The sequence below is a fragment of the Prunus mume genome, linkage group LG2, assembly GCF_029339155.1.
Source record: "Prunus mume cultivar Tortuosa linkage group LG2, ASM2933915v1, whole genome shotgun sequence".
NCBI classification, from domain to species: Eukaryota; Viridiplantae; Streptophyta; class Magnoliopsida; order Rosales; family Rosaceae; genus Prunus; species Prunus mume.
Genome location: NC_142699.1, coordinates 26,801,017 through 26,813,745, shown reverse-complemented (window position 1 = coordinate 26,813,745; position 12,729 = coordinate 26,801,017). Strand labels below are relative to the sequence as shown.

The 12,729-nt window shown below is 36.8% G+C and overlaps 2 protein-coding genes across 2 annotated transcripts; one reads left to right on the top strand and one right to left on the bottom strand.

The window, feature by feature from the left end:
• The first annotated feature begins 2,241 nt into the window (after positions 1–2,241).
• Positions 2,242–3,168, top strand: LOC103323987 (early light-induced protein 1, chloroplastic-like). The gene is made up of 2 exons (XM_008226017.2): positions 2,242–2,486; positions 2,659–3,168. The coding sequence occupies exons 1-2, from the start codon at positions 2,331–2,333 to the stop codon at positions 3,097–3,099; spliced, it is 597 nt and encodes a 198-aa protein (XP_008224239.2). The 5' UTR covers positions 2,242–2,330; the 3' UTR covers positions 3,100–3,168.
• Positions 3,169–4,005: 837 nt separating this feature from the next.
• LOC103323988 (dyggve-melchior-clausen syndrome protein) lies at positions 4,006–11,506 on the bottom strand. Its single transcript, XM_008226019.2, has 18 exons — positions 10,998–11,506; positions 8,954–9,196; positions 8,460–8,523; positions 8,247–8,376; positions 8,013–8,157; positions 7,632–7,880; positions 7,459–7,543; positions 6,662–6,764; positions 6,291–6,416; positions 6,102–6,215; positions 5,775–5,893; positions 5,547–5,634; positions 5,343–5,435; positions 5,144–5,233; positions 4,881–5,000; positions 4,696–4,787; positions 4,457–4,514; positions 4,006–4,320 (listed from the first exon to the last, which is right to left on the bottom strand). The coding sequence occupies exons 1-18, from the start codon at positions 11,197–11,199 to the stop codon at positions 4,240–4,242; spliced, it is 2,202 nt and encodes a 733-aa protein (XP_008224241.1). The 5' UTR covers positions 11,200–11,506; the 3' UTR covers positions 4,006–4,239.
• Positions 11,507–12,729: the final 1,223 nt, after the last annotated feature.

Below are 12,729 nucleotides of genomic sequence, written 5' to 3'. Positions count from 1 at the left end.
GGATTTACATCTTCTCTATTGGAGTAAAAATTTACAGCTTCCTTATTGGAGTAAAAAATGCATATACACTCCCCAAATGTGTAAAGGGGATGTAAAAGTGTATTTACACCTCCGAAAATACACTCCTCCCCTCATTTTCTGCTATTGGTGATGCTTTAAATGTCCTTTTTTTTAATTAAAAAAAAACTCATTTTTGGGCCAAATGCTATATTTGCATTCATCTACACCCCACCATTGGAGCAACTTCCGACAACTCTGGGTGTAAATGTCTTTTACATCTCCCTTTACACCCTTACAATGGAGATGCTCTGAGGAATATGTAAATCCAAAGATGTATATTCGCAACATGGGTGTAAAAACTGATGTAAATTAGTATCTTTTTATGCATCTCCGGTGGCTAGTGTAAATATACAGGACTTTACATTCTCCCACTGCAACAAATTTCAGTGGCATAGGTGTAAATTTAGCATACATCCACCTTTACACACTACCATTGTGATGCTCTAAGCCCATTTGGTTCAAGGTTTAAGAGCTTGGGAATGAGTTTCAAACTGAATGCCCATATTTAGTAAGGGCACTCGTGGGAATGCAATTATGGACTCATGGGTATGGACTTCCCATGTATGAGGGAATTTCATATCCTTGGTTCACCTCGAGAAACTTTTTTTTTCCCTCATCACTTGGAAAACATTTAATGCAGTTTTTTGGGACTAACTTAACCATGATATTATTTTCAAATACCACTTTTGATCCTTCAAAAACTCTTCATATTAATAACTTTAATAATAAACAACTTTTCATCAATCCTAATATTGCACTAACCAAACAAGGTAATGAGAGAAAATGACATTTCCTAGTCCTTATTTCCCAACATTCTCAAACATGGAAATGAACATCCTCAATTCCTCTCTAATGGAATTAGACATGAGAATTTTATTCTCACAAAGTACAATTTGAGAACCAAACGAGCCCAAGTATCTAGTACTCAAATTCTTTGTTGGTTGATAAATATTTAAATTTTAAATTAATTCCTCACAATTTAAGGATACATCCGAAACGGCATTTAGTGTTCCATAAATTAGCATCCAAAACAGAGATAGTGTCAACTCATACAGCAGAATATAGTGTGAAATAATGAATTGCAGCTAACCCAATGTATTATGTATGCAATTGTGCCTAGCTACATTACGCTGAAAATATATTTAAAAGAAAAAAAATTAAAAAAGTGAAAACCTTCAACAAATATGGGACTTGAGATTCGACCAAAAAAAAAAGGGAGTTTCACTAAAACACCCAAAATGGGAGCTGAAATTATAAAAAAACCCAATACCCAAAACACTTTATAAACACACCCAAAATCAGGGAGCTTCTACAATGAGGAGTTAAAGTGAGGAGGTTATTTGAGGAAACCGATCCGACCGTCAAAATATTTAAAAAATTTAAGTCCCATGATTTCTTTACATTTGTTAATTGTGAGATTTGACCTCCTCAAATAACCTCATCACTTTAAGCCCTCATTATAACCTTTCCGCCCAAAATTCATCATTACACACACTTAAAATCCATTTATAAACACACCCAAAAATAAATAATTGTTGATTTTGAGTGTGTTTCTATGTTTAAATAGTATTTAGATTTTTTTATAAATACATGTCTAGCATTGGGTTTATTTATAAATTTGTAAAAAAAATATGGAACCTCAGAATTCACTAACTGAAAAATTGTGGTGTGTTTGGGGAGCCACGTCACAAGACAACAGTACATGAAGGCCAACAAAGCTCAAGATCTCATCTCCTAGCTAAGCCTAAGCTATCAAACAAATGCAATTATGCAACTGACTGTGAGAGAGCGAGCAAGTAAGTAATCGTCTAGTTTTATTTTTTTCTCCTTTCTTTCTGACGAAAATGAAGCAAAAGATATTCGTCCTCTAGTCCAAGTGCAATTGTACCTGAAAAAACCTCAATTTCAAAGGCACTCGTGGACCCGTGAGGCATCGGTCTCTCTCTTTCGCTCAAAAGAAAAAAGAAGTGAAGATGTGGCCTCAGAAATCACTGACTCCTACGTTGTGGTGTGTGCCGCAGCCACGTCTCTCAAACACACCATGTGTGGACAAGACAACCCACGTGGCAGAGTATCACTGAGAAAGCAAAAATGAGCGACGTGGTGCCAAAATCTCCACCGTCCACGTGCTTCCCACTCTTTGGGCCATTGCACTATAAAACCCTAACTCTTTGGCAACCCTAAGATCAAAAACCAGAAGTATCTTCAAAGCATTTTCTGCCTTCTTGATATCCCTTTTTGAGCTTAAGAAATATTACACAATACAGAGAATGGCTGCCTCAGCTTCCATGCAATCACTTCTAGCTAACTCAATGGCTTTTGGAGCTGGAAAGAGCAAATCTCTGAGGGTGAACCACCTTCTTCCTGCTAAGTATGCTCCTACTCTGCATAGGTACCCTAACATGAGGGTGCGATCTATGGCCGAGGTAATTAATTAATCTTCTTTTTGTTTCTGTTTTTAATTCCAAAACGAAATTCTAAACTATTCTGATGTACGGAGAGGCGATCAAAAGGACTGACACACTGCCATTAGCTCGGTCATTTAGGTTTTGTGCATTCTTAAATTAGCTATCCTAATTAACCATGTTTAATTTGCAGAATGGTCAGGAAGAGCAACCATCTACAGCACCAGAGGCATCTAAAATTCCTCCACCACCTCCTACACCTACTCCTCCTCCTAAACGTAGTCCTAAGATTAGCACAAACTTTTCAGACGTTTTTGCGTTCAGTGGGCCAGCCCCAGAGAGGATCAACGGTAGGCTTGCAATGGTGGGGTTTGTTTCAGCTCTGGCAGTGGAGCTAGCCAAGGGTCAGGATCTGTTTGCTCAGATATCCGACGGTGGAGTCTCGTTGTTCCTTGGTACCAGTATTTTGCTGTCAGTGGCATCTTTGATACCTCTGTTTAGAGGGGTGAGCGTGGAGTCCAAATCAGATGGGATCATGACCTCCGATGCTGAGCTTTGGAATGGAAGGATGGCCATGTTAGGTTTGGTAGCTTTGGCCTTCACTGAGTATGTGAAAGGAGGGACCCTTGTGTAGGTTTTTGAGTTGCTAGCTTATTGTATTTAGAGTTTACAAAATTTATATAACAATGCCACATTTTCATTATTCAGAGTCTAAAATAATCGTAGCTTCCGTTGGTGCTCGGATGTTGAATTTTTGTTGAAATTCAAGTGCTTGCTGAAAAAGCAATTAGAGATGTTTGATGGAAAAGCATTTGAAAGTGCTTTTTATTTTTACTAAACGCAATCAGAGGCGTTTTCAATTGTCTAGAATCGCATTTGGAGTTCTTCCAAAGGCACTCCAAACCAACTTTTAATATACCATTAAACATGAGGATCAAATACCCTAATGGCGACACTACTTTATGGAAATTAATTGTGGCAGATATATGTCTCATCAAACCCTACGAAAAATTGCAGCAAATGAAAACGTGCACGGTGCCTCTGCTTGAAGGAGGGCAATAACTTATTATGCCCACCGTTGATCAATGTGGTACGCACGTTCGATCGGTGGTTATGGTTGAGAGATCGCCTCTCCCCTACGCAAGTGAGCGATTGACGTTAACAAAAGTCACTATGAAAACTAGAATCGTCAATCGTGTGAACAACGCCTTCGTTAAAAATGTAACCCAAGATTATAATTCCTTCAAAGACATGGTCAAATAAGGACAGATTAAAGGTAACAAGTTACTGCCGACGAGATGAACAAAGCAATGGTCTTAAATTCGAACCTAATGACATCTTGATAGTGTGAGACAAATCCCTCCCCCTATAGTTTATAATATCGTTTGTATTATTTTTATAAAATAATAATAAAAAATAATAATAAAAAAAAAAAAGAAGGGAGTAACAATTTAATCACTTGAAGAGTAATGGAAAAGCAGCTCCTCTTAAAAGCCCAATTATCCATGAAATCATAATTGTGCAAAATGCCCCAGTCGCATCAAGAAGAGACTAAGCTGAAAATTTTATGGAGATGGAAGATGGAAATGAGCATCTTCTCTTATTCATTAGTCATTACAGCGGGGATTTTAGATTACATCTCGGTAAAAAGGCCTCTATTATGGCAAACATATAAACAGAAAAGAATGAGAAGAATACATTTTCTACTATTTCACGTATTTACATATCCACCAAGAAACCTCAGCATATCTTGTGCCATCAGTCTATATCACATCTATGGCTCAACAAACACTGCAAGCTTGGTCGACTCTCCGTTTACATGACCGTTGGACGATACTTCATAATCACTCTGTTTCTGCAGAAAAAAAAATAAGTCAATAATTGTCACTATAATGAAAAGCAAACTCAATGTTAAGAATTTCCCCATACTATGTGATCCCCTTTAGAAGAACTCTATATAACACATGCAAGGTATGATTTTAGGTACATACTTCGGAAGGAGGATCAACTGGAAACAAATTTATGGCGTCAGGATTGAAACCGAGTCCACTGAAAAGAGAAACGTGAACGAAAGCAGATATTGGTTAAACTAACATAAACTGATGACCCAAAAGAAAAGACCTAATAGGTCCTGTATTTAACCCCTTTCTACAAATGCATTAAAATGAGAACATTGTTTCTTTTTATTGATTTCGTCTCTCTATTCTAAAAAAGAGAGAAGATAGATTACCAGCGGGATAGAACTAGCTGCCAAAGGTATGGAATAAAGAACTCCTCTGGATGACTCTCTTGTTCATATGTGAACCGCAACTGTGTGAACATCTGAGAAAACAAGATTTTCAAGATATTATGAACAACAATCTTCAGGTAACAGCCTTGCATTTAGGCCAACCTACAATGTAAATTCCTTTTTACCTTCATCCCTTCACCCCGCCATGATCTGCAATTAATGATTATGACTTGAAGTACTTTCTCTACCGACCATTCACCATCCACATTGTGGGCATCCATGCGACTATTGAAAAAATCTAATACCTACAAAGCCAAACAAACAATATAATTCAAATGCACTGAATTATAAAAACAGGTGCCGATTGATATAAAAACAGGATAAGTTATAAGTTCCGTAATGAAAACCAGAAATAAACAAATAAACAAAATCCCAGTCCTGAACGTACAGTATAAATGTTTTCAAGCAACTCATTGAAGCGTGGATGATTCCTGAAAGGCTGAAAGACCTCCTGCCGGTGCATTATTGCATATATAACCTGCCCATTGCATACAGTAAGGAATACGGAAAACATTGTATGGTAATAGCATAAAGTAAACAAATTTGTTCTATCAAACATGGACCTCTTCTAAAGCATATGATAATACCTCAGGATTCCGTGGCAGGGCATAAGTCAAAATTGCATTTAATATTTCAAGGACAAGTCTCAAGAAGTCAGTATATATATGCATCTCTGTTGACTGCAATGGAAAAAAAATTCCAGCTTAGCGGACAAGAGAGTGAGAAAGGGTGACATTCATCTAACAGAACAATTCTAAGCTCCATAATATATAAAGGTATGGTTTCATTACTGTATCATCTGCAAGACCATTTCCTTCTATTGAGTTGCCTTTGACTAATCGCATCTGATTATCTCGCATCTCTGCTAGTTTGTTATACCTGAATCAAATATTACACCAAGAGCAAAATTTTAATGAACTCGAGCCAGAAGTGTATGAAAGCCAGAATAAGATTATAAATTACAGAGCAAATAGAAATGTAAAGCTCATGAGAACACCATAAGATTTAAAAGGGCATACTTTCGAGAGAGCATATCGAAAAGGCTGACCAATCTCTGGGATGCATATGCACTCAAACGGTGGACATGAGGTGCCATGTTCGCCAAAGTTGCTAGACAAGTTGTATGGAGATAAACATCCTATTACATGTCAACAAACCAGACATGATAATTAGGAAAGTTCACAAAATCTAAAAATAAGAAGAGGGAAAATATGTTAAGTGGTGAAAGCTTAATCTCAAGGTCTTAGATGCAGTTGACATAAATATCAACTTATACAAGCAATATGACAACAACACTCATAAAGAAAATACAAGAAAGATCAAAGTCAAAAGGGACAGAAGGATACCCGCAACTTAGATAGGTTATACTGCACTGTCCTTATCAGGGTAATGACCATTAAGGAACCAAGAGATGTCTGATGGAGGAGACGTTCTTTATACCAGGGAACACTAGGAACTATCTGTCATATGATAAATACATCAATAGGAGCCTAATGTATACAAATCTTGTGTTGGCTACCAGAGGAAATCCTTACCAATTTGTGAATGCTGGCATTAAAAGAAGAATCCTGACTAAGTATGAGGAGAATAATCAGCAACATGTAGATTTGATTAGAGGACCTCTTTGGAGCATTGTATAATGCTTCCAGAATAGGCATCAACTGTCCATTTCATAAAACAGATGAGCATCAAGTTTTCATATCAATGTAGAAGCAAACTTAATGATGACAGTAATTACAAACAGAAACGACTCTCATCCAAAATAACATGAAACAAAAAATTGGTAAATGACCATTAACCAACGTGCCAGGAAAACAAAATGTATCTTAATGAATCTTTTGCCATGAAAAATATAGCTTTTTCCTTTTCTCTTTTTTCAATAACAAGATAAGCTGCTGGTCCATACCAATGTATCCAAATCAGTTCGCACCAAGACATACTCCAGAAAGTCAGCATTCCCTTGCAACAAAGAGTAAAGCAAAAGAGCAGCAGCCTCATCAGCCAAGTACCTGACAACGCAGAAACGGCTATGAGATACTCAAAAACAAAAGGGAGGAACAAAAATTGAAAGAGTGAGCAAAGTTTAGAGAAACAAGGATATCCATGATTTCATTGTGAATTAGGGATCATAGATTTTGATTTGTCTTCTGTTGAATTAAGGATCAGAGGTTGAAGAAGGATAAAGTATCACACCCATGAAAATCACAATAAACCGTAAAGGCATTCAAAACTTGCACCTTTTAACGACCTATTGATAAATTCTTGTACATAGCTTATAAAACACTGATAAAAACAACACAACGTAAGAATCGAAGATATGGAAGTTATACACATCAATACCAACGTGGAACTAATTAGTCAATTATATACAAATTACCACCCAAAAAAAAATTCCATTTTATTGTGGAAAAAAAAAAAAACACACACACACACACACCACCAAAAAAAACTCCATATCCCTCTCCTGCACCACAAAGATAAAATACTTATCCTAATTAGATTTTTCTGTTGTATGACACGTAATTGTTTATCATCTAATCTTCTATATACAAATTACAAACAAGAAGTAAACCCTATTTCAGTAGGCCTACATCCCATTCAACCATAGATGGACTATGATGCATACAAAGAATTAGCCTATAATATGATAAAATAGTACATCTGATTTAAAAATACAAGAATAAAAGGAAAACCAACACTCACATTCCAAGGGCATCAAACAGAGAAGCAAAAGGTATCCTCAAAACTGGACCAGCATGTGCATTACCCTCAGTATCTACACGATCAACTGCGAGCAGGGAAAATATCCACTCAAGTTATGTGAATATACTTCCATAATAAGATTAGGTAGAGATACAAACAAGAAAGCATCTTACATTCAACATCCGTTGCATGTTCTAAGGCCTTGCAGTAAGGGTTATCAGAAAAATGCGTACTCCCTTTTAAAAGGGATTCTGAAGCAGTGGTGTCATTACTTATATCTGTAATTGGTTCATTGCCCACAACACATTTACGATAATGACTGAGAATAAGCAACACATGGAGACTGCAGTCTGCTAACAGACTTCTTGAGCCTTCACCACTTGAACTGGCCAGAAAGTTGAATGGCAATAACATGAGATTTGCTGCAATTCAAATAATTGATGTCAACAACTACTCGGTCAAAAGTTTTAAGTTTTAATATCGCCCAACCGATATAAAATCTTAGACTGGTAAACAATTTAAGTTGCACTAGTGCATCAAGGAAACCACCATACCAGCTGCGGAACTAACTCTTTGTAAAACACCAGGCTGACTTCCTTCAGAATATATAGAATAAGATGCACTATTCAAGGATATTGAAGGTCCCGTAATGTAACTGAGTAGCAGTTTACGCACAACCAAGATAACCAAAGAACTTTCCTGTGGATTGCAGAAGTGGTGTCAGACAGAAAAATTGAATCAACTGGAAATTTGGACTGAAAAATAAAGCAAAAGTTTCGTCCAGTAACCTGAGACATTGCTGCATCGATGAATGGGTTCACATCTTCTGGTCCTGGAGATGGCCCAGAAAGCAGCTGAGTTGACATTGCAATCAGCATGAAGTTAAGCAGCTCCAAATGAAGGAGGTATGTATCAGGACTAGTGACAAAAAAGATATACAATCAGGAACACAGTGGACATTATCTCAATGATAAGGAACAAGTGGGTATTTGAGGATGTACCTTACATCTATTGACCCAATAAAGCTAAGCACACTACACATAACAAAATCCTCAACGTTTAGATCTGCAAAATTGATGAAGAACAACAGCTATAAATTTATGTTGTGGGCAAACAGCTCTTATTTAAAAGTCAAATGAAGTGAAGATCGAGCTGTACTTATTACTTAATAATTCTGTTTGGCCCTTTAGGTCATCACCCATCAGCCCCCAAGACCAGCGAACTAAATCACAAGATTTCTAAAATACTAACAACCATTGTATGGGTTTTTGTTTGATTCATAAAACCGTAGTTATCACCCAACCAGGAAAGAAAGTAATACAATCCTTCTGCCTTACCAAATCTTGTGGCATATTGAATAAAAAATATGATATAATTTAAATTCAAAATTTAGATTAGCTGAAGATATCATAAGAAAATAATAAAAGGGTTTTGAGAGAGCTTATTCCAGGATTGATATCATTTGCCAATGAAATATATCATATAAGTGAATTACCTTTTGTAATATCTGTTGGGATTGGCTCACTTTCATCTAGGGACAAATACAAGTCTTCAATCTTGTCTCCCTTTCCATTTTCAATGAAGTACTTTAAAAAGACAGATGAAATGTACACTGCATTAACAGCTTTCACATAAACAAGAGAAGGTGCACCAGAAGAAGTTGAAATAGATTCTTGCAAACACCATGCCATGTGGATCAAAATTTTTGCAAGATGCCTGGTATGGTAGTTGTTTCGTGCTGCAAAAGGCAGAAATGGGACAAAGAAATATAAATACATATTTAATATTTAATATTTAAAAAATAACAATAAAGAGTCAGATGAGCACATGAAGGTATGCTGACAAATGGTCAACTGGTAAAGCATTTCAACAGTAGAAAACACGTAACTCCAATTACATTCTACCAGAACAAATAAAGAAAACTCTACCATATCATAAACAGTTCAACGAAAATTCACTGACAGGAATCATTGAGTGCATGTTTGGTAAGATTAGAGTCACCAATCATAAGTTTCAAGAAGCCATGATCAAATACTATCATCAAAACTTTACAAACCCTTTTGGAATAAACAGAAGCTCAGCATCCAAATCATTCAATCCCTAGATGCACAACAAAATTTTGAGATTTGATGGTAACCTGAAGATGTCATGGCTGCGTTTTTTTCATATATATTTTTTTTATATTATTGCCATTATTGACTGTATTTAAATTCTAAAAGTCTTTTGTTCCCACAAATTGGTTATGGATTTGGATTCACTAGAGTTCATTGTTTAGGAATGTTATTTGGCAAATACTCATGAAATTCATCTTGAAAAATGTTTAAGTCAGTACTCAAATTATTAGCCTGCATCTAATATTTCTAAAAATTTTAGCCCGTAACTGTTTTAAGTTCCATGGTAGATATTTAAGTTTCATGAGGAGACATGTGAATCTATTTTAAATTTCAATTACATAATTGCCTTGACATTCTGATGAGAAAATTTCAGATTATGAACAGCATTGAGGCAGATATCTTATGGCTAGACTAAGCCTCTAGAAACATCAATAGCTACTAAAAGCGTATGTGAGACCAACTAGTTGACTCACTTCCAGCAAAAGAGATGCAATTTGCAGAGAGACTGAAATTGGAATATAGAAATTTGAGAGCTATGATTTAATCTTCCCAATATTCTTATATATACTTGGGTAAAATTTTGGACAATTTTATACTTTGGTTACAAATTTATAAAGAGTTATTGGTATTATTTTCAAATGCTATTGAACTGTAGGGAAATAGTCCTTCACTCAAAATTATATAGTCCATACTCTATCTACTAGAGGAAGAGTCAAACAGATACAAAGCTCAAATGCTCTAAAGCCAACACCACAATCAACTCCTTGACAATGAACTAACGAAGCCCCTCAAAAAAATGAATAGAAAAGAACAATACTTTGACAACAAGCTACCACAACACAACAGCATATCAAAGAGCATTGGAATGCCCTCAAAACCCACACATGACAAGCAATTGAAGAGCAATATCAGCAAGTCCTCTTGAAGAGAGATTCTATGGCCTTGGTTAACACAACCGTAGAATTGAGCGGTTAGGTAAGAGTAGGGAGTTCTCTAAAGACTGAATCTCAAACTAAGAGGCATTTGTACACGGATGTCTTCAATATAGGCAAAAAATTGCACATAGCATACAAGTTATTCTCCATTGCTTTCTTCCCCAATATAGTAGCATTTCCCCTTTTAGTTCTTTTATTTAACTATTGTATTCTACATAGTGGATTAAGTAACTTGCATCCAATATGGGAGGGTTTTGTTTGAGCTAAGAAGAGAGGACAATTAACTTTCTCTTACAAAGCTGTACACTTAAAAATGAGAAATCTATTACCCTTTAGTAACCAAATATCTGCATTTCATCAATACTAATGCCAATGCCGCAAATAACAGAACCCTAATCACATTATGGTGACGTAATTGAATCAAAGAAATTAACAAATTTCATGATTCGGAATATAGAAACTGTGAGAAGAAAGAGAGAAATTGACGAACCAAGAGCCTGGCAAGCTTCATGAACGCGGTGAGGCGGCCACTGGAGGTTGAGAGGGAGTTCGAGGAGTTTATACCAGAAATCGGAGGAGATAGGAAACGACTCGTCGCCGATGAAAGTAGAGATCAGGTACTCCGCCGTGTCCAGTGGACGCGCGGCGGAGCTGCTGCCACCCCAGCGCGGTGTAGAAGGTACGGCTCCCATTCCCAAAAACGAAAAATGCAGAAGAGTCGTTCGAATGTGCCGAGTGAACGACGCAAATTACAAGGGCTCTGATCAGAGGCCTGGCGAGGCGATCTCCGAGGTGCAATTGGTTGACGTCGTCAATGTCAATGGCATTACAGAGAGAGGTTGGGGTTTTGGATCTTCGATGGAGATTGAAATTGAGATTTGAGGTGTGCTGTGGTGAAGAAGACGAAGAAAGAAAGGGAAGCTTGCAGACGAAGGTGTGTTTTTAGCACTTTCCAGAGAGAAAGACAAGGACTGCACCAAGAGGTACTAAAACGACAATGCGTCATCCCCAGTTTCATTACTAATTTAATTCCCATTTTTACCCTCCGTACTTATAATTTTCCTTCAAATGTTTGTAGCCAATGAAATTACAATTTTCTCTTTGTCAATCCAAGAGAGGTCAAACTAGCCCAATCCAATTTTCCCATTTCTTTTTTAATTGCCTTCTTCTATTTTTCATAAAGGCTTTAGAAGAAAATTCAAGCAGTCGACAGCAATGGCATTTTAGTCTTTCCACACCTTCGTTCTTTTGGGGTAAAAAGTCTTTGTAGACTTTCCCTACTAAATTTGCTAATTCCAGGCATGCTGATTGGCTACAGTGTTATGCAATCCGTCGGCAAAGAGCCACGTTGGGGGGGTTTAGGCAATATTTTGTCCAAAACCATGACTTCATTTTAAAGTCTTTCTCTGTCATTAATTAATTAATTAAGGTGAACAATCCAATGGCAACCCATGTCTTCAGCACGACGTTTTACGCGCTTGTGAGTGCGAGTTCGCTAATCTCATTGTGATTAAGCCTAAACTTGATTGGGTGCGGAACGTGCCACCAGATTAATGTGCACCATTGGTTCCATCACCAATGACTTGGGAGATCCAAGATTATTAATCATTCATACTTCATATTAGGTTGGATCAGTTTGATGGTAATTGAACTTTGTCCAATGTTTAATTACGTGTGTGGTCAACAACTTCAGGATATCAAATTCGCTAACCACGGATTCCTAACAAGATTTGCAATTGTCACTATTCTTCATAATTGATACCCATATAATGGGACACGTTGTTTAATAAAAATATCTCGAATAAACGGATATGGTATGAAGTGCCCTAAGCAAATAAGCAGAGCCACGTCGGAAAAGAAAAATACTTGGATCAGTTACTTAATATGTTCAAAAAATGATTTATTACTCATCATCTTGATGTTAATTGATGATCAAGAATCAAGGATGTTTCGAAAGGTTTGATCAGTGGGTGCATACTAGTAGCATAGTGTAGTAGGCAGGGTAGGATATTGATTCATGGATAGACGTTGGGCTGTCGGTGGCTAAGGATGAGCTTTCTAGGATGAGGTCATGATAGGGACCCAGTTTTGGTTTTAGTCCATGTTTAGAAAAAGACTTGTTTATCAAAACTGCCGTTGGGTTTCAAGTTCAAGTTTGAATTTGCCAATGTCTCACACGACCCACTGCCAATGGAAAATGAAATATCAACGCTAAAGCAACC